General features: G+C 42.3%; 1 protein-coding gene across 8 annotated transcripts in view; it reads right to left on the bottom strand.

Moving 5' to 3' along the window:
- The window catches only part of SHISA6 (shisa family member 6), a gene marked incomplete at its 3' end in the record, with an annotated part of 291,216 nt that overhangs the window by 211,852 nt on the left and 52,755 nt on the right, over positions 1–26,609 (bottom strand). For all 8 annotated transcript variants that reach the window (XM_079966069.1, XM_079966073.1, XM_079966071.1 and 5 more), the window contains exon 4: positions 3,571–3,666. In XM_079966069.1, coding sequence (XP_079822195.1) covers positions 3,571–3,666 — 96 coding nt within the window. The remainder of the gene's footprint in view (positions 1–3,570; positions 3,667–26,609) is intronic.

Below are 26,609 nucleotides of genomic sequence, written 5' to 3'. Positions count from 1 at the left end.
TTTTCAGAGGGAGTTATATCAGGGAATTGCAATGATAGTAGCTTATTTCATGAAGCTGCAATTAAGCTGGGTTAGATAGAACCATCTCTGTTTACAGGTAAACTTACTGAGATATTACAGCTGGTACAACAGCTTTGGTCCAAATGCGCGTGTGTGTAAATATGCCAAGAGACGTGCCTGCAATTACAACCACTAAAGCAGTGATGGGTCAGATAAGCGAGAAACATGTATACATAGTTATGGCTCTTGCATGCAAATAGCAGTATTCATTAATGGGTTAAGAAGACATGCATTCCTCAAGCCCACCAGTGCATCTTCACTTGCAAAATGGTTTTTTTTTTAATAAAATAAATAAATAAATAAATAAATAAATAAATAAATAAATAAATAAATAAACAAACACACATTTTAGTATTGCTGAGTACATAAGAAATGCCATGGCTGAATCAGGCCAAAGACACAGCTAGTCCACTAGTAAACATTCAAAATAATTAACCTAAATCAAAAAAGGCAAAACCAACTGGACACAGGATGAAAAGCTGCCACATACTAAGGCACAACTATGCAAAGAGCTTTGCCAAGTCTCAAACAGCTCAAATAGTGAAGGCACAGCTTTCGGCTACAATCTGAAAGACACTTATTTGGAAGATTAAGTCCCATTCATTTCAGTAGAGCCTACTTCAGAGTAAACACATTTAGGATTGGGGAGTGTATTAAAATAAATAAATAAACCCAGCTCCTTTTATTTAAGCATTCACGCACAATATTTTTTCCAAGCCGCCTTCACTGGCCAGGAAAACCTGAAAGTTGCTTTTCTAAAATAATAAGGTTTGAAAATAAAGAATAGTTGTAATTGATTACATTACTGCAGAAGATTCAGCATTCTGTAGGGGGAAATCAATTCTAGAAAGGCTCCTAATTAAACAGTGAGAGTTGGCAAAACTGGATAAAGCTAGATAGCAAAAGCTCATTCACCACTTTCCTGCCTTGCACATGGCCGCTATCACTTATCAATTTTATGCTCCATTTTCTCCCCTCTGCCTTCCTGCCCTGTCAAACCAGGCCTGCATATCTAAGCAAAAATCCCCCATAACTTCCTCTGGAGTAGTGGAAATGACAATAATATGTAGCCAGTCAGGAAAAAAAATGGAAAAGCCTGGGACAAAGGAAGAGATGCTTCTGGGAATCTCTCTATAGGTCCCAGTGGCTATTACCTTCAACTCAGTGCTTTGTGCTTTCCATTCCTGTCTGACCTGTCTCCCATCCAATGAAATCCTTGAAAGGGCAGGCTCACAGGAAGTTTACATAAGTCCCTTTTCTGAAGGTTAGTTCCTGGTTCATATGTGGTGTTCGCTTTCCTCTCAATTTTGCGCTGCGCGTCTGCATACCACCCTACCCAATGGGAGAGGATAATCCTATGGGCTCTGCCTCCACCTCCGTAAACTTTATTTGAATACACAAAACACAGACAATACACACATATATTGGTTCTTCTGTGACAGTTCCACAGAACTCATACTGCTTTTGGATGACACGTGTAGAGAAAGGTTTTCTTCCATTGAGTTAAACAGCAAGAAATGTCAGGAAAATAAAGGTGTTTTTTTTCTTTTTCTTTTTAACAACTTGTGAATGGTGAGCATCCATGGGAACAACAACAGCAACAAGGATGGATATATATGAAACAGCATGTTTCCACATACAGTACATTGTTTCTGTAGAAATAATATATCCATATACATCTATAATATAAACGTACAACAATCTCACAGTGAATCAGCAGGAAACAATGTTGGGTTATCAAGGTGGCTTGTGCCTGCCCAGCAGTACAGACCACCATCAATGTGCTAATGTGCCACAGAGTGAGGTGGACCCTGGAAGAGACTTGGTGGTCAGTGAGCCTAGAAGCTGTGTCATAGAACCAGGGAGTGGCCCAGCACAGAATAGGCTGCCCCTCTCTCCCCTCAAGTCTTTCAAGGAGGCTAACTCACTCTTCAACAATCTGAAGGCAACAGAATGTGCACAAGAAAGTTAAAAATAAGAATTCACACTATATTGAAAGGAAAACCCACCCGAAGAGGCAACAGAGTGATTAAAAGACGAGTCATCAAGGTCCCAGTAACAACAAGTTCCTGAATGTCAGCTGTGAGCATCAGGATGATGCTAGATGGTACGTATGGCATGTATAATTTGCTATTTGACATAACCACATCAGCACACTCAGGATTGTACTGCATATACATATAATGTTACACAGAACATACATATTGCAAAATATGGATACTGACATGTTTTCTTATTTGTATAGCATATTATATATGTGTGTATGTTATATATCTATCTATCTTTATATCTCTCACAGATTAGGTAGACACACAAAAATATATGACCCTTAAGGAAATCACTTTATAAAATACTTATAATATTGGGGAAAATATCTCTGAATACAGTGCACTCCTGTTATACTGAATATGCTGATGCACATTCAACAGATGTAGTGAATAATATGAGCAGCAACCTTATAGCACAATCTACAAGGAGCATCTCATGCAGAAATCCCACTGAAAGTGTAGGGGACAGGAAGTAGAGGAGAACAAAGCCCATGTAGTCCAGTGATCTGCTTTGTGATTGATCCATGAATCCTGACTGGACCTTGAATCCATGGGCACTCTAAAGACCAGTTTGTGCAGTCTGGGTTGCACCATGTCACAAGCGAAGAGCAAGTGAACCACAGAAGGCACTGCCAAAGCAAACATCTCTAAAGGACAGGTGCACGAGAGCCCAGTGGTGTGTTCAAGAGGACAGCAAAGCAGAGCAAGGCAAAACAAAACAAAGCTCCCAAGGCTGCTAGACAACCTGACCAGGGAAGCCCCTAGTCCAACATCAAAACATTTCCCATTGATCTGTATAAAAGGAATAAGGACACCCCCGTCCCCATCCACCCAACTTTAGCTAGATGGCCTTGGAAGAATTGCAAGATAACTTTCGGCAAGTATAAGAATGCATATGCTTGTGTAATATAGCCGTGGGAGCTGCAAAACCTTTCCCCTATTATGAAATTTCAGTGGGGTTTGTTCATGAGACATTTCTGTTAGATTTGCTCATAATTATTTGCATCTGTACCAAACCATTAGCTTAATCTGCTCTAAACATCCCCCCCCAATGTGGTACACATGTACAGTATAAGTGGAGCACACTCTGCTTCTACGGCAGCATCCCAGTTTTGGAATGGTGCCACTTTTCTATCCCATGGCTATGGTGGCATTACACTCCCTTCTGTTTTCTTGGGAAATGGTGGCAAGGAAGGCATTTTGCATCCTGTCAGACTGCAAACAGCAATTGGCTCATGTCTGTCTGCCAGTCTATACCTCTCCCTGGCCCAAAATGCCACCTGTCCCTCTACAGGTTTCAAGATCCCACCAATGGCACTTTTTTTGAACTTGTAACTCCATGTTCCAGCATAAACCAATGATCTTCCACACTCTTACTGGAATCATACACAAACCAACTTCCAAGTGAGAGACTGACTCAACCCCATCTTTTCTATTTAGCAAAAAATGGTTTCCACTGTACCCTTGCTGTGTCCTCTTCCTAACGTGACAAACCCAGAGGAGATGAAATTATGGAAATCTGGACCTCCGCTTCGATAAATATCCTTTCCATAGTGACCTGTCAAGGAAAGATGAGAAACAGCATGTCACATTACTATCCATTTCTTTTTATTTGTTAATTTTTATTCCACTTAATGCACAGATAGCTTCTAAACAACATTGTTAAAACGCATTATAACAGAGAATGCACCGTTAAAATACACAATAAAACAATCCCATTAAAACATAAACATCCATGATTAAAGATATACAGTAAAACTATCCCATTAAATCCATAGCAATTAAAACAGGGCAACTGGGTCAAGAGATTGAGGGAATGCCTGTGTAAACAGGTATGTCTTCAAAAGCCAGTTAAACTGGACCTCTTGCATTTCACCAGTGAGTGCACCACAACACTGGTGCTCCTAGTAAAAAAGCGACAAGCTCACAATCATCAGACTGTGGTATGGCTAACCTGGTTTCAGCCTTAATGTGGTCCAGAGTTGTTTAGGGCTTTATATGTAAGTAACAAGACCTTAAAACTGGCTTTATGCCACAGCAGATCCCTTAGTACTGGCAAAACACTATGTAGGCTGTAGAATCCTGCACCAGCTGCAGCCTCTAGAGACTAGCGACAAAAGAAGTGCCAAATAGATAACAGAATTGTAGGGTTGGAAGGGACCCTGAGGTCCAGTCCAACCCCCTAGTCCAACCCCCTGCAACGCAGGAATATGCAGCTGCCCCATACAGGGATTGAACCTGCAACCTTGGCGTCGTCAGCAACACGCTCTAACCAAATGAGCTATCCATGCTGCAATAATAGTATGCATTGCAGAGTCCAAATGTGAGCTTGCAAGTGAATGAGTCCAGGTAATGCACCAGCCAAAGCTGGTGATAAGTGCTCTTTGCCATGGAGCTCACTCTGTTCCAAGAGCTATGTACCTGTTCCTTCAGAGGGACAAGTTCCCAATTCTCTGTCTTAGCAGGATTCAGCTTCAGTCCTCTACTGCTTTGAGGCACTGGTTCACTCTCCTGGCTCAGATGTGTTCTAGAAACATAGCAATGGTGCCCTCCCTGGGTTGGGAGTAGGGCAAAATGGTGATGAGGCTGGGGTAGTTCTAGGTTAAGACTGGGGGAGCTCCAACTCCCATCAGGCAGCATGGCCAATGGTTCTAAGTTCAAAACATATTCTAGTTGGGTGAAGGCTGTGTTCGATTGATGCTGCATTGTGGGCAACACTCATGTTGAATCTTGACACTAGAAGAGTCACATCTTTTGTGGTTTGTTGACTGAGCTGAAATGCTCCCTTTAAGAAACACCATCTTCCCTTTCCTGGGCACTTCCTCTATTGTGTTCCTTGAAGCAGATATGGTATATAGATTCTAGAACCCCAGTAAATTTGGATCCCTTCCAGTCGGGATTCAGGCCTCATCATGGGACTGAAACTGCCTTGGTTGCACTGGTTGATGATCTCCGGCGGGCTAGGGACAAAGGTGAGAGTTGTTCCTAGTTCTGCTGGATCTCTCAGCAGCGTTTGATACCATCGACCATAACATCCTTCTGGACCGTCTTGAGGGGCTGGGGGCTGGGGGCACTGTCATACAGTGGTTCCGCTCCTTCCTCCTGGGCCGTGTTCAGAAAGTGGTGGTGGGGGATGAGTGTTCAGACCCCTGGGCTCTCACTTGTGGGGTGCCTCAGGGTTCTGTCTTCTCCCCCATGCTTTTCAACATTTACATGCAACCGCTGGGAGAGATCATCAGAGGGTTTGGGCTGGGTGTTCATCAGTATGCGGATGATACCCAGCTCTACCTCTCTTTTAAATCAGAACCAGTGAAGGCGGTGAAGGTCCTGTGTGAGTGTCTGGAGGCGGTTGGAGGATGGATGGCGGCTAACAGATTGAGGTTGAATCCTGACAAGACAGAAGTACTGTTTTTGGGGGACAGGAGGCGGGCAGGTGTGGAGGATTCCCTGAATGGTCCTGAATGGGGTAACTGTGCCCCTGAAGGACCAGGTGCGCAGCCTGGGAGTCATTTTGGACTCACAGCTGTCCATGGAGGCACAGGTCAAATCTGTGTCCAGGGCAGCTGTTTACCAGCTCCATCTGGTACGTAGGCTGAGACCCTATCTGCCTGCGGACTGTCTCGCCAGAGTGGTGCATGCTCTGGTTATCTCCCGCTTGGACTACTGCAATGCACTCTACGTGGGGCTACCTTTGAAGGTGACTCGGAAACTGCAACTAATCCAGAATGCGGCAGCTAGACTGGTGACTGGGGGCGGCCGCCGACACCACATAACACCGGTCTTGAAAAACCTACATTGGCTCCCAGTATGTTTCCGAGCACAATTCAAAGTGTTGGTGCTGACCTTTAAAGCCCTAAACGGCCTCGGTCCAGTATACCTGAAGGAGCGTCTCCACCCCCCTCATTCTGCCCGGACGCTGAGGTCCAGCGCCGAGGGCCTTCTGGCGGTTCCCTCATTGCGAGAAGCAAAGCTACAGGGAACCAGGCAGAGGGCCTTCTCGGTAGTGGCGCCCGCCCTGTGGAACGCCCTTCCAGCAGATGTCAAAGCGATAAATAACTACCTGACATTCAGAAGACATCTTAAGGCAGCCCTGTTTAGGGAAGTTTTTAACGTGTGATATTTTACTGTATTTTTGGTTTTTATGGAAGCCGCCCAGAGTGGCTGGGGAGGCCCAGCCAGATGGGCGGGGTATAAATAATAAATTATTATTATTATTATTATTATAAATAAGTTTTAACAGAGTGCCCCTACTCAGAAGAAGGTGGGGTGGAGGCCCATAACTACAGTCATAATTATGCCCATGCTTTTATTTTACTCTTTGGCTATAAATGATGGGAGAAGTAGACCACTGGAAGAACAGATTTGGCTCAGGGATCACCGCATCCCAACCACTGTTCTGGATGCCACACTCCAGATTGGAGCGGTGTGGATACCCGAACAAGTGAGCCATAATCTATCAGCAAGCCTACCCAGGCATATAATTTCATTACCTATATTTGTTTAAAATGTTTTAATGATTTTATCTGCATTTTAATAATAATTATTTTATGTATATTTGTTATCTGAATTTCAGCTGCATATTGTTTACAATTTCATTATGCACACCACTTAGAGAGCTTTTTGATTAACAGGTTTATGAACCTTTCTAAATTACTAATTGACTAAATGAAATAATGGGAGTGGGAATAAATGACAAGTACTACAGTGTGCTTGTATTTTGAGAAAATACTGTGGCTTCTGTTTTGTTGCTCCCCTCCCCAACCCCTGCAACCACAGCCACCCCCAAACAACCAGGTAGATTGGAGGTCAAACAGAAGAACTGAGCAAAGATATACAGTACTGGAAATAAATCAGTTGGTTCCCCAAATCCCTTTGCCCACCTGCGAGTCCCGGGAAAGGGTCATTGTGAAACATCATTTGTTACATGCATTCTAGCCGAAATCATATTCCTTTAGAAGCGTCATATGAGGATATGCTCCAATAATTATATATACCCCTCTCTACCTAACCCTCAATTACCATTCTTTTCATTGCTAAGCTTTGGTACATGAGCACTTACTTTGAAGGGCTGGGAGGGGCACCAGAGGGCCAAATGCAGCAGGTATTATATAGGGGTTTTTTAAAAAATAAAAATCGCTTCTGCTGCTCTCTGCCTCTGGCCATGTTGTGAGAGACAAAGGGATCCAAGGGGTAGAAGCAGAGGAAGCAATCATATGAAAATCCAGACATGGGCAAGGCTTCCATTGCATTTCATTTTAAATTAAAGCTCTTCCAACATGCCTTATCCTCCAACCCTATCTCCCATTCTCTTTGCATGGATGTTATTTGTAACCTGTTGTGATCTTCCATGGATCTTTTAGAAGGATACACCATTCTTTCTCTTCCCACCTCTCACACATTCTCATTTGCACATGCACATCCATGTATGTTAGTTCATGTACACTCTGATGGGGAGGTTGAGGTGGTGATATTCCGCTATCTTCTATGGACAAGTGGCCACTGGTTCAGCATGTGGATTCTTAGAATGTGAATATTTAGACCTTTATTAATTTCACCTCCTTAAGGAAACTTCCAGCTTTAACTATAGAGCATGCAAGGCTGCCCTGCAATGAAAGTTATATGTTATTGTTTTTAAATGGACTGGCACATTCTTCTTCCAACTTAGAGTAGCTGCCCAGCTCTTTTAATGTGTCTATAGAGAGTAAAGTGGTTTTCTACAGTGCTATTTGACTGAGGTTGCATCTCCTGGGTCTATCCTATTACTCACAACTGGGCTGGCTCCAATTGCTATGGTTGGTTCTCCTGAGATCAATTCCGTTCTCTCTGTCTTTCATTTCAAAAGGCAAAAACAAAGAAACAAACAAACAAAACACACACACCCACAAAAAACCAACAAACAAAAAACAAATAAGGAGGTTCTGGAAGACAGCTGTGCCACACTGGGAAAAGAAGAGGTTACCACACACATCTTTCTGCTATCCTTCAAGAGACGGAATTAATCGCAGAGGAAAATGATTTCCTCCCCATCTGAGGCCAGACAAACCCTCAAATGGAAGTATATTTTGCTCACCACACAACAAAAGCCAAGCTCTTCAGGGCATTCAGCTCAAAAGGGAAGCACTCCACGGCAAACACACCCTAAGTAAATTGCAAGAGGAACAACCATGGTTGCAAATGTCATTTATATTCCCAGCTCGAGAATAATGGGATTATTAGAGCTGAACTAAGCTCTTGTTATCCACCTTTCAGAAATGTTATTCCTAAACACAGGTTATAAAACAGTGAACTCTCTTTGGGTACTAACATTCCAAGACAGATCTCTGCTATTGCAGGGCTGTATGTACCTATGAAGGACTTGAATTTGAGTTTACCACAAAATGACACCTTAGGGGAAGGAAAGAGATGCCCTGTGCTTTCAGCTGCTTGCTCCCCCCCCCCATCCATTGTTTGGATAATTCCAGTGACCTGAGAGACAAACAGCACAAACAAGCAGTCCTAAGAAGGTGTGGGTTCTCTGCATGCCCCAGAAAGGGAAGGAGCATCTATTTATACTGTCAATCAACGTAGCCACCTTAGAAATTGTAGAGAGACAGCTGCAGCTCACAGCCGATGGTAAATGAATCCCCCAGGGCTAAGGAAGGGCATTTCAAGTGCAGAGGGGCTCAGAGGCAAAACTGTTATCACGGCTGACTACCAAGGATGACCTCAGCTTGAGGAAAATGATCTGCCTAGAGAGGGCTGGATGCTGCAACATCCTTTCCTGCAGGGACTTTATTTCCCCGTCAGCTTTAACATCTTTTTCTGCTTCGCCTTTGCTACACATGGGGAGTGTGAATTAGCACAGATTGCCTGGATAAGAAATGGTACGTGAGGCAGAGGATCCAGAAAGCCATTGAAGAACAAATTGCAGGCAATTATATAAATACACTGGAACAGGATAGACACATGGCGTTATGGGGGCATCCAAGGCGATCTCTTGGGCTGAGAAGCCTCTGCCCCAGTGCAAGATTTGCTGTGGCTTCTCCATTCACCTGAATAATAGGAAGCCATAAAGAATAACAATTTGGTGGCTCTTCAGATGTAACTGGGCAAAAAGGTATAACTTTATCACATATAGTAACTTCTTCAGAAACTCAACCTAAGGGTGAGGGTGGGGGTAGGGTTGTCAAACACTTTAGGTTCTATTAAGTTACCGGTATTGGAAGTCTGAAAGGCTGGAAGCTTCAAGATTTTGCTACCCTGCATCCCAAACCCACTATGTTCTTTCTGGCTCCACTGCACACCAACCAACTTTTATTCTGACTCCATCCTACTGGATTTGTCACTGATTCAGCTTGGTCTATGCTGGTTCTGCCTCCTCGGGTCTCACCTTTAGAAATGGGGTGACAACAGAACTTGGGGTGCTTATACTCTGCAGTCTACAGTATTAATTCTGCGCCACCGCTGCACGATTCCTGAAGCAAAGTTCTTAACCCAAGGTACTCTTTCTGGGTTAGTGGAGTCTGTAACCTGAAGCGTCTGTAACCCAAGGTACCACTATACTCAGATTATTCAAAGATGCATAAGATATTTGATATAATGGAGCACTTCACAGAATTCAGAATCATTTCCCCAAAAGTGTGTGTGTGTGTGTGTGTAAAAGACAAAGATGCCAGAATTACAAGAATAGAAGGGAAAAGGGTCTGTAGGCAAGAAAAAGAAATTATTTAGGTCACAGATGTTCCATCTAGAAGTCCTTTTAGGTTTTGACCCTTCAGCAAGCCTTTTCTTTCCCTCCATCCTGCAACCATGAGGGTTAAAAACAACAACACCCTGTTTATTAAAACAACAAAACCAGAACAAAATATGAGATTTTGAAAATATATTGCAGACATGCATAATGCACGAGCCCTGTTCAACATCCACTATCACTTTGCATTTTTGTGACATAACCATTACTAGAGAACACTGACAGCTATAGAAGATGCCTACTGAGCTTGCAGCTGCAGAAATAGGGATACATTCTCTTAATACAGTGGTACCTCTGGTTATGAACACTTCTGGTTATGAACACTTCAAGTTACAAGCTCTGCTACCCCGGAAGTAGCTGCTCCTGGTTGCAAACTTTGCCCCAGGATGTGAATGGAAATTGCACGTTGGAGGCGCACGCACAGCAGGAGGCCCCATTAGCGAAAGCGCACCTCAGGATAAGAACAGTTTCAGCTTAAGAATGGACCTCCGGAACGAATTAAGTTCGTAACCAGAGGTACCACTGTAGTGAGGTCTGTGTTTATGTAATTGTAACCATGCATTACATATTTTCTATATGCCGCACATGGTCATGCACACATCTTTTCCACTCACCATTTTCCTCTGCTTCGCTACCTGCTTGTTTCACATGTACCCATCTACTTCTGTTCTTCCCTACCTTGACTTGCTCCCAATTTCATAAATGAGCTCTAATTTGCTCATTTTCATATCTCACCACCCATCCTTGGCATCACCCAACCCTTCCCACCCTTCAGGGACTATCTAGTTCAGGGGTAGTCTACCTTTTGATACCTACTGCCCACTGATGCATCTTTCTTGATGGTAAAATTTCCTTACTGCCCACCAGTGCTTGATGGAAGGAGGATTCAACTTGTGCCGTAGAACCCCCTACCGCCCACCTAGAATCCTGAAACGCCCACTAGTGGGTGGTAGGGACCAGGTTGACAACCCCTGATCTAGTTAATGTGACAGGCATTATCAAGAGCATCCCAGTAGGCTGCTGAGAGGGGACACTATGGGGCTGAGGATGGGAGAGTCAATTACTCAAGGCTACATTGGAAGTCAATAGCAGAGCAGGGATGGATTTTCCTTTTTCCTTTTTGCTATTCCGTATTCACTCATCCATACCCTCACCCCACATTCTTCTCTGTAATCCCAGGCATGATTTTCACTAGAATCCGTCTGCCACGTGGCATCGTTATTTTGAAAATGCAGAGGATAAGACATAGGGAACACATACATAACTGAATCAGGGTGAATTAACAATGCCACCAGGGTATAAGGTCACAAAAACAGTGGCAGACTTTGGGCTCTCAAGTTCCAGCAGCACCCTGTATGACTCTAAAATTTGGCAAGCCCCCTTGCACTCTGTTCTATGGCATTTTTGTGGCACCCAGTGTGGCTGCACCTGTCGTGCTGCCCTGAAACCGTCTGCCAGTAAAAAGCGACTGTCTTGGGATGTGTACACACCATTACATTTCAAGCCCTCCCCCAAGGATCCTCGGAATTATATTTTGTTAAGAGTGTTGGAAATGGTAGCTATTGTGAGGGGTAAACTACCATGCCTAGGTGTGTGTACATGTAAAATGTGCTTTAAATGCATGGTATATGCACAGTCTAAGTGGCGTACTGCATGACTTATCTTCCTATATACATAAAATGTAAGTCTGTTATCGTGCTGCAGTTTGGGTGACCGCCTATAGGTGACTATGCCAACTCCAGTGTGAGGAACTGCTGGCAGGTAAGCGAGCAAGCAAACAAGCAAGCTGTGTGGGTGGCAGGCAGCCCAGCTGAGCTATTTTATAGATGAGGGAACCACTGTGAAGCACCTCCCCACCTCTGCTAAATGCACCTGTAGTGGCTGGCCATTAAACATGCCAGCAGTAAAGCTGTGGTGATCAGCAAGCTATCTAGGTATTCTCTTCTGAATGAGATTGAATGCGAAATCATGACAATGACTGCAATAATAATACTTAGGATTTACGCAGTGCTTAATAGTTTACCATCCTATATGTATATTACTAATACCTGATGGTTCCATGTATGGCCTCATGCTGTGACAACAACAGATTTCACACCTCTTCTCAGAGGCATAGAGAGTTTTCGTACATATGTATACAGCATTATTAGCCGAAGGACAGAACACCCCCCCCCTTTTCTACATTTTGCACTCCAATGTTAGGTGGCAGTCCAGGCTACCATGTGATCCTTTACATGAAGCAGCTCATATATCCCAGATTCTCAGACATTCAGATTTATAAAGTAATCCTTCAGTGCAAAAACTGAATAGAAATATAATAATAAAAAATTAGCTTGGTGCAGGAATAGATAGAGCCTCTGGGATAGCTCAGTCAGCAGAGCATGAAAGTCTTAATTTCATGGTTGTGGGTTCAAGCCCCACATTGGGCAAAATATTCCTGCATTGCAGGGGGTGAGCTAGATGCCCCTTCTGGTCCCTTCCAACTCTATAATTCTATTACAGTGGTACCTCTGGTTAAGAACTTAATTCGTTCTGGAGGTCTGTTCTTAACCTGAAGCTGTTCTTAACCCTGAAGCACCACTTTAGCTAATGGGCCTCCTGCTGCCACCATTCCACCGCTGTACGATTTCTGTTCTCATCCTGAAGCAAAGTTCTTAACCTGAGGTACTATTTCTGGGTGAGCGGAGTCTATAACGTGAAGCGTATGTAACCTGAAGTGTCTGTAACCCAAGGTACCACTGTATTCTGCTTGTAGAGCAAACTCACATGATACTGCTTTCCCCTATCCAAAGCCATCAGGACAGCACTCCTCCTAGTGGCTGGCAGCTGCCATTTAAAAAATAAATAAAAGCTCCACAGTTTCCTAGAGTGAGGGCAGAAAGCATTGCCTCAACTGGTTTCAGAATAAAACTTCCTGGTAACTCCATGGAGTGTCGTAACGATTACGTTCATCAGCCTTCTGCCTGTTTTCCTCCTCATCACTGAAATGACTCTCCTCAAAACTGGGAGCAGGATTTTGGCTCAGCCTACATAGATTAATTGTTCATTCAGGAACTGTGATGTCAGTTATCACCCACGACCAACAGAGTGAACAATGGTTGACAGAAACATATTTTTAAAGCATTGACATTTCCTACACAAGCTTGTTTGAATGTTATGTTCTTCGTCAGAGGCACTCCTTTGGGTTTCTCATAGAAACAAAGAATTGTAGAGCCGGAAGGGAACCCAAGGGTCATCTATCTCAACCCCCTGCAATGCAGGAATCTCAACTAGATCCTATATGACAGATGGCCATCCAAACTCTGCTTAAAAAAATCTCCAAGAAGAGCTGTCAGACAGCTCTTACTGTCAGAAAGTACTTCCTGAGGTTTATTCAGAATCTCCCTTCTTGTAACTTGAAGCCATTGGTTTGTGTCCTAGGCTCCAGAGCAGGAGAAAACAAGGTTGCTCCATCTTCCATGTGACAGCCCTTGAGATATTTCAAGATGGCTATCCTATCTCCTCTCAGTCTCTGCTTTACCAATTCCCTCAACCGTTCCTCATAAGGCTTGGTTTCCAGAATCTAGATCATCTTGGTCGTCATCCTCTGCATTATATAATGAAATAATTTATTATTTACTGAATTTGTATACCGCCCTTCATCCAAAGACTACAGGGCAGTTTACAACAAAAAAATTCAAAATGAGAGCATAAAATACATGATAAAGACAAACAAAAACAAACCAATAACCCCCCTCCCATTTCAGCCAAAAGCCTGGTTATAGAGAAGCTTTCTCACTTGGTGCCTAAAGGCACCAGGCAAGCCTCCCTGGAGACAGCATCCCACAAAAGGGGAGCCACCACAGAAAAGGCCACTTCTTGTGTTGTCACCCTCCAGACCTCTCGTGGGGTAGGCATGTGAAGAAGGGCCTCAGATTATGATCACAGGGTCTGGGGTGGTTCATATGGGGAGAGACGGTCCTTGAGCACCCCACATTTGAAATTCCCCCCATCGGAAAGCTCACATGATGCCAAGCCTCATATCCTTTCAGGGGCAGGTGAAAACTTCATCATCTGCTGAGGCATTCCAGAATGTCATCTAGTGGGGCTGGCTGTGAATTATATGTATTGATGTTGTTGGATTTCATTGCATAAAATGTTTTTTATTTTATTTTTAAATGCCATTTTAATCCTTTTTATTGTAACTTTTGTTTTAAAGTTACCCTGGGTATTTGCTGGTTTTTTTTGTTTTTGTTTTTAGCAAAGAAAGACTGGCTCACTAATATTGCAAATGAATAGATAATGGAGAGAGAAATTACAAGTAGTGGACGGAGTTGATCTGCTGTGCTCTTAAATTTGAATCCCCTTCTGCAATTTTTAAGGCTTTTTCTTGGCATATTCCTGCAGTTTCTAGAAGACATGGTGCCTGGGGCTTTTTAGATGTTCATGGGGGAGCTAGGAGGCTCATCTCCCATTCTTAAGCTTTTTACGCCAGCAGTCTCTGTGGCAAACATGGCCACAATAACAGTATCCCAATTAGCTCAACTGCCTTTGTCAGGTTTTGCTTCACCAAATATGTGCCAGCATGTCCAATTAAATTCTGCTAAGCCCCAAAATTGTTCTTAGTTGTTAATAACTTTCCTATCACTCCTATTGAAAGCTGCCTTATTATGAGCCATGTCATTTTTAAAAATAAATAAATAAAATGCAACTAGAAGGCAGCCCATGCTGTACTAGTTCTGAGATAGGGGAGGGCTACTTCACAGGAAAGACTTTCCATTTATCCAAATGTTAACCGTGCCTCCAAAAATCAGTGACAGACAGGAAGCGGGACAATTAAAGAGATGCTCTTACTAGTATATGAATTGAACTGCAAATGCAACATACATTGGCTCCCAGTACGTTTCCGAGCACAATTCAAAGTGCTGGTGTTGACCTTTAAAGCCCTAAATGGCCTCGGCCCAGTATACCTGAAGGAGCGTCTCCACCCCCATCGTTCTACCCGGACACTGAGGTCCAGCGCCGAGGGCCTTCTGGCGGTTCCTTCATTGCGAGAAGCAAAGCTACAGGGAACCAGGCAGAGGGCCTTCTCGGTAGTGGCGCCTGCCCTGTGGAACGCCCTCCCATCAGATGTCAAAGCGATAAATAACTACCTGACATTCAGAAGACATCTTAAGGCAGCCCTGTTCAGGGAAGTTTTTAATCTGTGATATTTTAGTGTATTGTTGGTTTTTATGGAAGCCGCCCAGAGTGGCTGGGGAAACCCAGCCAGATGGGCGGGGTACAAATAATAAATTATTATTATTATTATTATATGACCCCATGTTTAGGCATAAATTTTGTGCCTGCTGTGGCTTTTAAGGATTAATTAGATAACATTTTCCTCATGCAAGATAGGCAAGTGAGCAAGCAAGTGTAGGCTGATGCATGTTGATAAAATGAGTATCCTCCATATCCAAAAGCCTCTCCAGACAATGCTTTGCATGCTAAGAAAACTTTGAAAAGTTTATGGAAGGGAAGTTTTCCATCTCCTCCTCTCTGCTCACAGTCACCTGCACATGGCCACACCCAAGAAGATTCTCTCTGTAAGGTCTGGTGGCCATCCTGAATAATGTGGGATAGGCTGTGGGGGCTGCTAGAGGAGTGGAGAATCACCTCAATATTTCTCTCATCCTACACTGTTCGGGAGGCCTCCTGACCCCTCCAGAGAGGCTCTTTAAGGGATGCAGGTTGTTACAGGAAGGAAAAGAAAGCTTTCCTTTTGTTAATTCCTTAAGTTAACCTAGTGGCAAATCCAATGTCAATATAGATAGATACATGGACAATTTTTACACAGTTGTAACATGCTTCTGCTGCAAGGACTTCTTGTTCCAAAGTAACGATACTTTGGAATATACTTCTCCATTTTGGAAATGGAGAAGATGCTATTTCCATCCTAGTTAGAGGGTTCAGTGCTCACTGTGACTCTTAATATTGTTCCCTGTGGTTGTACGAGTATCACAGACAGTTGTGGGATAGTTCCCACGACATCATTTGTTTCCAGAAAATCCTTCTTTCCACTTATAACTGTCCAATTGCAGTGTTGGGGGGACACATGTCTTTAATGTTTTTAACCTACCCTGGGCCTTAGGGTGAAGAGCAGGCTATCATCATCATCATCATCATCATCATCATCATCATCATCTCATAAATGATTGCCAGATTTTAAGCAATCATTTAGTAATACTTCCTCATCAGTTGTGTGGGAGTGGGCTATTACACTACTAGTGCTGAACTGGAGCAAGGTCAGATGTTGTACTAAAAATAAATCAGATTGCTGGAGGGTCCTAAGCTGAAATAATGTGAATATGGTTGTTACACTTGTCCCAGGGAATAAGCAGGGCGAGAAGTAGGTAAGTAGGTTATCTATGTCTGTGGAAGGAAGTACTTTTCTCAGGCAGAAATTACTATGTTAGTCCTCAACCTCAGGATGGGTTCTGAAATGACAGTGAGAGACTTTCGGAGGCGGCGCGAACGACAATGGCGGTCCTTCTCGCGTTGTGAGGAGGAAGCTCTACAGAAACGGGTCGTCCGCTACGGCAAAGCGGAGACCCGCGCTGAAAAACCCCAGGCAGCAAGAGCCTGGGGACGTGGGACTCGGCGGGTGCCAGAAGCGGCCCTTGAAACGCAGAAGAGACCCCGTAAGGAGCCTCGGATCGTGGAGGGGGTCGCGGCGCTGTGAGTCGATCGCTACTCTGTAGAGTGAAGCCGCGCAGCTGCTGTCGGTGAGCGCTGACCTTTTTTCCTCAAAATATTCGGAACAGGAAAGCAACAACCCGTGAGTAAGGAGGGACTTTTTACAACTGAAGTTTAAACTAAGGGAAATTTGGCTGAAAGTGGAGAGATGTTAAAAGGAAGTCCGTCTTCCGCTGCTACTTAAATTTCAAAGCAAAAAGAGCTGGAGGTGTGGAGCCATTGAAGAGGCTTTTAAACTATCTGATTTGAGCATTCATTGAAGCTGCTTTTAGGTGAAGTAAGGACATAATTTATTTATTGGATTCATCTTTTATTTGGACTGTGTTAATCTTCTGCTTTGGGAACTACAAATTTTGACTGAGAAGCCCAGGTACTTGGGCTGCCTGAACAGCAGAACTGTCAGTTTGCAGACTTGGCTATTGTGTATTTGGACTTGCAACAATCTGAGCGTCTCTTTGAACTTGCTACTTTGAAATACCAGTTGGCACTTGTCAGAAACAATGTTATGCTGTTAATATCAACTCTGCTAAATACTAGTTACTGAAGGTCTTTGGACATTAAATTTGACTTTATTGATTTTATTTGATTTGACTTCTTCCCTCAAGATATTCTAAGCTCCCTCTAGAGGATTTTGGATTTACAGCAGTGACACTACTTTACTTTCTCTTTCCTTTCCTCCTATTTGACTGTTTGCTCTTGGGCTGCTGCATTCTCATGGGAACAACTCAGCTTGACCTTGACTCCTAGATAAAATTGGAATGAGCGGCACAAGAAAAAGGGGAGCAAGAACTAGACAAACAACTTTAACCTCAGCCTTACAGACACGTAGATCATCTGTACCTACTCTGCCGTCAGCAGGGGAAGAAGAAATTGTGTCTACTCTGCCGTTGGCAGGGGAAGAAGAAACTGAGCAGTTACAGTTGGAAGATATGGCCTCAGGAGCAACTGCTTCAATTTTAGAGAAAATCTATGAAAAATTGGAGTCTTTGGATAAAAGAGTAGAATCTCTGGACAAGAAAGCGGATGAACAAACAGCCAAAATCGACCAAAATACAGCCTGTCTAAATAAAATAACTGGACAGGTGGCACAGAACGTACAAGCAATTGGTCAGTTAACTGAGGCCACCATAGAGAATCGTAAACTGGCTGAGGCTACTAGCCAAAAAGTTGAAAATTTAGAACAAGAGGTAAAACCATTCTATAAACAAGTCGGAGAGCAACAGATGTATTTGTCCATGATAGAACTGCGGAACCGGGAAAATAATTTAAGGTTAAGGTCAATACCAGAAGTTGAAGAAGGAAACTTAGTTGAGTTCCTGACCAAAGAACTTTCCAAGTTCTGGCCTATACAGGAAGAAAAGGACTTTAAAATTGTGTCGGCTTTCAGACTTGGAAAATTTGCAAAGAAAGATAAGCCCAGAGACTGTTTGATAACTTTGAGATCGAAGGAGGAAAGGGACAAGATACTGGGCTTAGACTACGAAAAGTCACTGGACATTTTGGACAGAAGAGCTGAAATTTACAAAGACATCCCGAAACAACTGCTGGACCTCAGATCCGCCTACCTTGAATTGGTCAGATTGTTAAGGAGCAACTCAATCATTTTTAGGTGGGAATTTCCTCAGGGATTATCTTTCACCTTCAGAGGGAAGAAAGTCAAAATCAAAACACTTGAAGACAGAGATAAATTTCTGATTGCTTACGGAGAGGACCTTCAGAAAGGAATTGAAACACCTTTGGGGCCTGGAGCATTTGCTGCACCTCTACCCTTGGAACCTGAAGACTCAGAGAAAAAGGTACCATCCCCAGAGAAATAACAGAATTGTTCAGGATGTCCCTGCAACTGTTGAGCTGGAACATTAATGGGTGTAACTCCCCGGAAAAAGGAGGAAGTTATTTCATATATTGAAAAAAGAACAATTGGACATTATTTGTTTGCAAGAAACACATGTGACTAGGCTCCACAAAAAAGTGCTAATAAATAAAAGATTAGGCCAAGAATTTATTTCTTTGGATCGAGTGAAGAAAAGAGGAGTGGTGATCTATGCAAAGGAGAGCCTGTCACCTAAATTTTTGTTCAAAGATGAGCAAGGAAGAATTTTGGCAATCGAGATACAATACCAAGGAGAGAAGTTTTTGATATTAGGAATTTACGCACCAAATGAAGGGAAATCGGAATTTTATAAGAAGTTGCATGAGAGCACCCTGGACTATCTGGACTATGACAACATCATTATGATGGGAGATATGAATGGTGTGGTATCAACCAACATGGATAAGTCACGAAATCAAAATGTTACAAAAGATGGCAGACTACCTAAGACTTTTTTTGAACTGACCGACAATATGGACTTGATTGACATCTGGAGGACAAAGAACCCCTTGGGAAGAGAAGGAACATTCTTTTCTGAAGCCCAACTGACATGGACGAGAATCGACCAAATATGGATATCTAGAGGTCTGGCACCTAAGACCAGAAAGGTGGAAATCTGCTCAAAGACTTGCTCCGACCATAATGCTGTAAAGATGGATATGACACTACTACCAACCGGCTCCTTTAGATGGAAGATGAATGACAATTTGTTTAGAGACCAGGAGATTACCAAGAAGGCCCAAAAAGTCTTGAAGGACTATTTTGAGATAAACTTGAATACCACAGTGGAAAAAAGAATTATCTGGGATGCAAGTAAGGCCGTGATGAGGGGGTTCTTGATACAACAGAATGCTGTAAAGAAAAGGATACAAAATGAGAAAAAAGATAAGATTTTGGAGAAAATTAAAGAATTCGAGAAGAAGTTAAGATCAAATCCGAAGTCACAGCCGATTCTGAGAGAAATTAAACTCTATCAAGCACAATATTCTATGATAAACCAGGAAATAGAGTGGAAAGTCAAACTAATGAAACAAAGAACATTTGAATCGGCGAATAAATGCGGGAAACTGCTAGCATGGCAGTTGAAGAAGAGACAAAAACTAAACACAGTTACAAATTTAGAGATTGAAGGAAGAAACATTCAGAACCCTGTGGATATTAGAAAATGCTTCCAGAGATATTTCAAAAAACTATATACTCAAGGGCCGCAAGATGAGGCTGAGATAAAACAATTTTTGATAAAGAATGGACTACCAAAATTGTCACAAGAAAATAGAGTAATCCTGAACTCTAAAATAACACGACAAGAGATTGAACAAGCCATTCAGAACATGCAATTGGGCAAATCTCCAGGGCCAGATGGGCTTACCTCCAAGTACTATAAGACATTGAAAGACTATTTGATACAACCATTGTTGGAGGTTAGCAACAAAATTTTGGAGGGGAAGAAGGCGCCGGAATCGTGGAAAGAAGCATTTATCACATTGATACCAAAATTGGAAACTGAAAAGACTCAACTTAAGAACTACCGCCCCATTTCCCTTCTAAATGTGGATTACAAAATATTTGCAGACATTTTAGCAAGTAGATTCAAAAAAGTTTTAAATCAGGTAATTCACAAGGATCAGGCAGGCTTTCTCCCAGGTAGACATTTGTTTGCTAATACAAGGAATATTATTGATATTTTGGAACTTTTGCAAACAAATATCAATACAAAAGCAGTGTTAATTTTCATAGACGCGGAGAAGGCCTTTGATAATATTTCTTGGAAATTTATGAAGGGAAATTTGGAAGGGATGGGAGTGGGACGGGGTTTTGGAAATGGGATAGACGCAATTTATTCAGAACAAAAGGCTAAACTGATAGTCAACAATGTGATTACAGAAGAGTTCAAAATTGAAAAAGGAACACGACAAGGCTGTCCTATTTCCCCGTTGTTATTTATTTCGGTCCTGGAGGTGCTCTTGAACATGATTAGAGGGGACCGGCTGGTTGAAGGAATTCAGGTCGGAGCGAAGCAATATAAACTTAAAGCGTTTGCAGATGACTTAGTTTTGACCTTACAGGAGCCAGAATCTAGTACGAAAAAAGTATTACAACTGATTCAAGAGTTTGGTCGGGTAGCGGGATTTAAACTAAACAAGCAGAAAACTAAGGTATTTGGAAAAAATTTGACAGTTACAGAGTCAGAACAGTTTCAGAAAGAGACAGAGTTAAATGTGGTTAAAAAAGTAAAATACCTAGGGGTAAACATAACAGCAAAAAATCTGAGTCTATTTAAAGATAATTATGAGAAATGCTGGGTAGAAATTAAGAGAGACTTAGAAAGTTGGACAAGATTGAAACTTTCCTTGTTAGGCCGAATCGCTGCTGTAAAGATGAATGTATTGCCAAAAATGCTTTTTTTATTTCAAACATTACAGATTGTGGACAAAACAGAGTGTTTCCGGAAGTGGCAGAGAGACATTTCCAAATTTGTCTGGCACGGCAAAAAGCCCAGAATTAAGTTTAAGATATTAACTGATGCGAAAGAAAGAGGGGGCTTTGCCCTGCCAGACTTAAGGCTGTATTATGAATCAGCAGCTTTCTGCTGGTTGAAAGATTGGCTGCTCCTCGAGGACACTGATGTATTAGATTTGGAAGGTTTTGACAATGCGTTTGGTTGGCATGCATATTTATGGTATGACAAGGTTAAGATTAATAAGAATTTCAAGAACCATATTGTCAGAAAAGCAGTGTTTAATGTCTGGACAAAATACAAAGACTTATTGGAAAACAAAACTCCAAGGTGGCTTTCACCATTGGAAGCTAAGGCCCGGAAAAGACTCAATATGGAGGCCAAATGGCCGAAGTATTGGGAAATATTAGAAAAAGATGGAGACAACTGGAAATTGCAGAGTCAGGAGAAAATGAAAGACAAAGTGCGAGATTGGTTACAGTATGCTCAGATTAAAGAAGTTTTTAAACTTGATAAAAAATTAGGATTCCAGGTGGAAAAATCGAAGTTAGAAACGGAGCTGTTAGAGCCTAAGACTAAGGTACTTTCTAGAATGTATAACTTGCTGTTAAAATGGAACACACAAGATGAAACGGTTAAATCGGCTATGATAAAGTGGGCACAGGATATTGGGTATAATATTATGTTTGAGGACTGGGAAAAGTTGTGGACTACTGGGCTGAATTTCACTGCATGTAATGCTTTGAAAGAAAATGTAATGAAAATGATATATAGATGGTATATGACCCCAGTCAAACTTGCAAAAATATACCACTTGTCTGATAATAAATGTTGGAAATGTAAGGAAAATGAAGGAACGTTCTTTCACCTTTGGTGGACTTGCCCTAAAGTGAAGGCTTTCTGGGAAATGATATATAATGAGCTGAAAAAGGTATTTAAGTATACCTTCCTTAAGAAACCAGAGGCCTTCCTTTTGGGTATTGTTGGCCAAGGGGTATTAAAGAAGGATCGAACATTTTTTATGTATGCAACAACAGCAGCAAGGATACTCATTGCTAAGCATTGGAAAACTCAAGATCTACCCACACTGGAAGAATGGCAGATGCAACTGATAGACTATATGGAACTGGCCGAGATGACGGGCAGAATCCGAGACCTGGGAGAGGAGACGGTGGAAGAAGATTGGAGAAAATTTAAGATTTATTTGCAAAAATATTGTAAATTGTATGAATGTTAAGCAGGATGTTTGATCGTAAACAATTTGGCACCATCGAAACAGATGAAGTGAATTATGAAGATAAGTTAAATTCATGAAAAAATCAAATTTTTAGATAATTATTAGGTTAAGTTTAATGTATTAAAGAGTGAAATAAACATATCTAAAATTTAAGATATAACATTGGAAAAATTGATTGTAAGGTGGGGATAAGGTGATAAATTGCTGGTTTAATTTTTATAAATTTGGAACGCAGGAGCGGGAGATGTGAGGAAGTCCAAAGAGGACAAGAAAATATGTTATGATATGTGATATTTTTGTATGTTTTGTTTTGTATGTTGTAATTAAAAAACTCTTAATAAATATTATATATATATATATATATATAAAATGAAATGACAGTGAGAAGACATGGAACCTCCTCTTGGAATACACAAGCGTGCTTTGCCATAAGACCATGAATGGTTGGACCCTTCTCTATACATACATTTTGAGATGCCACTGATTATATTGTGCTCTCTCTCTCAGGGCTTGTCACATCTCCACTTGTGCCTAGGATAACAGGGTCAAGTGTTTTTTCCTTGACCCATGCTTTCTAGATATAGGTCCGAGCGGTTTTTCTCTTGCCCTGCTCCTTTCCAAGGAAAAGCCCACTCTTTGGCAATAGATCAGAACAAATGGCAATTGCTGTTTGCTCCAATTGAGCGCCAAAGAATGGTTTTCTCCAGGGAAAAGCAGCAGGACAAGAGGAAGTGTGGATAAGACCTCAGATGGATACAGGGCTACCCTGCCCAATGTCAGCTGGCAAGTGTTAGTGAGGTTTTACAGGGCTATTGTCCCTTTAATTTGACGTTTCTCTCTCTCAGCCTGTCTCTTATTGCTTCCTGCTCAACAGGGTCTCAGTATTACTGAATTGTCCCTTAAATACTCCTTAATTACTTGTGGTGGTGGGGAGGTTAATTACAGAGCAAGTGCTTGTTAAGTAAAAGGCACATAATTTCACAATTGCAATAAGAAATACTGATGGTTTTTGTGACAATATAGTATGGTACAGAGTACTGTCACCTCTTTTGCTGCTGCCCAAAGCAGCCATTTTATGCTGGCACCCATAGCACTTTTACCTTATTTTCTTACCCTGCAAAAGCACTGGTATATATGGTATCAGGAGCAATTGTTTTGGAAACCAGCAAGTACATCCCCCGAAAGGGACAACCAAGGAGCTACTAGTAAAACTAGGGCAGAAGCCAGAGGGAGGATGCTTCTAATTCAAGGGTCAATTTTGGGAGACCTATGTTGAATGGCACTTGCTTCTAAGTAGACATTGGCAGATATGAACTAATCTTTTCCATTTTGCTTCTGAAAGCAGTTGCTCAGTATAGGAACTAGTGTGGGAGCAGCCATTGTCTGGGCTGGTCCTGTAATTATCCCTGCCACCTGTAAAAGCAGTGTGGGGACATGCTCCACGTGTGGCTTCAGATATAATGCTGAAGTGAGGGGAAGTGAATTTGCATTTCAGCTTTCTATCTAATATCCAGGGATGGAGGACAAACCCTTCTTCCCCTGCAATGAAATATGTGAGCGTGAAATGCAGAGGCAACTCATGGATCCCGCTGCCAGATATAGGTGGAACTTAATTCTTTTTACACCCGCCCACACCCCTGAACTTCTGAGGTGCTTGCAGATGAATGAGTCCTTTGCACATTTGATTTTTGTTTGGACTAACAATATATCTGAACACTGGATGTACCATTCAGCTGTATGACACAGCGTTGTGTGTTGACTTTCTATCCAAGCTACCTATATTATCTGTGCAGGTCAGCTTGAGTTTTGGGAGAACTCTAATGCTGCCAGACCCCAAAAGCTTAAATAAGACATTAAACATGTAAAATGAAAAAGATGGAGGGTTGTAGCCAATGAAGTCATCTCATTAGTTAAAGGAATTCTGCCTACACAACGATACTTCATCTATCTCTTCTTGAATGCCCCAGTGCCCCCTCAGATCTGTTTTTTTTTGGGTTCCCCCAGTCTTCCAGAGATTTGGAGGAGGCAAGGGGCACACAGGGAGAGGAGAGGAGGAGGAATTCCCATTGGGCAGGGGGAAATCCTTGCACTGATGGGATGACTTTGTTGGATACAACCCAGAATTAGGAATAAAGATAATGTCATTTTCATTTCTCTAGCCTTTAGGATAGGCTGCTGTTACATCTTCAGACTTTTCTCTGCTTGTCTGTGGGGCTCAAAATGTGTTTTTTTAAAAAAATAAAAAATAGAGATAAAAACAGTTAAACTATTTCCACTGATGTCACCTTGTGATTCTGGTACCTATGGACCGTTGTATATTACACAATCAATGCAACAATGAAAAAAGCAAGCAAACAGACAATTCTCTGCCTCCAAAGAGCTTACAGTTAAAATTTCATAGAAGGGGAGGGAGCAGAGGAAGTGGAGAATAGGGATAGGCAAGAGCAATAGATGAACTGAATATGGAGTTTGCATCAGCTCTGTATAGGGGCCGAATAACAAGAAAATGCAGCAAGGTGATTCAGGGGTCTCCCCTCCCTTCCTTGTTGAAGTGCAACATCAATAACACCTTCCCACAATGAGTTGGAACAGAGGCTCCACCAGAGTGCTCTGCTGCTAGGCTTCTATACTTCTCTGTGCCTATACAGCTATATGTTTTCCTATGTAATATCTCCATGTGGCTCTAGGTCCAAGGGTTTTGCAACAAGTCAGGCTATTGAAAGTTGCCTGCTGAGCAATTGAAAAGCCCTGGATTTATTTTGTTTGTTAGTTTGTTAAAGTACAGCAGGGAATGATTTTTTAAAAGCTACTTTTAAAAATCCTACTTTGTTCTGCTTTAACAAAAAACAAAAAAAACAACAACAACAAATAGAATCCAGAGTCTTCAGATCTCCACAGGAAGTCCTGTAGAGCCTATCAAAGGACACATACAACCTGCAGAAAGACGGGCTGCAAAGTTTTAAAAAATGTACAATACACATCACTTGATTACCTCTCAAACCCATGGACCTATTAGACAGGCTTAATCCACTCCTGTGCCTGTAAATTTCATCCACTTTGGCTAAAAGAGGGAAAGGTGAAATCTGTTTCTTAGATTCTCAGTTATAGTCAATGAGGAACATAGAGTTTTGCTAGGCTTTGTTGTATAGAGTAGCTCAGGAGCTGAATTATATACTGAAGTGGAGAATGCACTCAGTCTCACTCAAAAACAGGTCAGAATTCTGTTGCTTAACTCTGAAGATAGCCTTCCTCAACCTGGTGCCCTCCAGATGTTCTTGGACTCCAAATGCAATCACCGCTGACATTTAGCCATGGCTGACAGGAGGCTGACAGGAGCTCTAGTCCAAAAGACCTGCAGGGCATCAGGTTAGGGAAGGGCTCTGCTAGATGGCTATGCAATAATTGTTCCAGAGCAGTATTTATGCTGATTTACTTAAATCATTCCGTTAGGAGGCCTTGGAGTAGTTGCTCTATCCGGAGATTCTCAGATTCTGAGAAGAGGCACCAGGAGAAACATATCCTTCAACCTTTTTACAGGTGAAAATAGGGATGCTCGTATACATGACGGTACGGCAAGTGGCAAAGCTTGCCAGCTCAGTGGAGTGGCCTGCTGGACAATAGATTTTTCTCATATATATTATTCAACGTTAATGTTTATTAGGCAGGGCCAGTGCAAGAGCCGTTGCTGCCTAAGGTGAACAACAAAATGACATCTTCCCAGACCCCAGTCCATGTGCAAAAGCTGACCAGGTGGGCAGTTCAACTCTTACTTCAGTTCTGCTAGTCTTCTTTTGCAATGCCTGAGGACAGGTGATTTGCTTCACCTACTCAGCTTCATTAAGTGTTGAAGGACAGAGCTGCAAATGCCACAGCCTACCAGCCCAGGACAACAACAAGACACAGAAGGAGGGGTGAAGCTGGGTAGGCTGCCATTCTCTCACAGCATCCCCTAGGTGAGGTCACCTTCTCGTTTTGCTTAATGGCAGGGCTGGCTCTGGACTGAATACTGTTTCCTAATGGTTAGGTAGGTGGTGACTAGCGAGAGTTAGCTGAGCGATGATCAGAGAAAGGGTCTTTTCAGTGCTGTGAGGCTCATCTGTCACCAAACATGATGGTTTTCTGGTACCAAGTGAAGACCTTTTTTTATTTTTCTAGCCTAACTGGCTTTTATTGTTGTGTTTTACTGCCCTGCTGTGTTATTCAATATTGTTGTTTATCTTCTCATGACCTTGTGAGCTGCCCTAAAGAACTTAATGTATGAAGGGCAGATATAAATCTCATAATTTACTGATTGATTCATTAATTAAAAAAATATATAGCACTAACCCACATTTCAGTGTTCCCCACCCTGCAGAGGTAGATAGTTGGAGCTGGAAGAGCAAGAGAAACCGTGGCTGTATGGTGCCAAGTGTAAACTAGCAGAACATAAGAGCCTATAGCAGCAGGGATGTGCTTACTGCTTAAATGACACAGAGCTGAAGGCAGGTGCA

The sequence above is a fragment of the Podarcis cretensis genome, assembly GCF_951804945.1.
Source record: "Podarcis cretensis genome assembly, chromosome: 2".
Taxonomy (NCBI): Eukaryota; Metazoa; Chordata; class Lepidosauria; order Squamata; family Lacertidae; genus Podarcis; species Podarcis cretensis.
The sequence above is the reverse complement of the archived record's forward strand: the minus strand, read 5'-3'. Positions and strand labels throughout refer to the sequence as shown.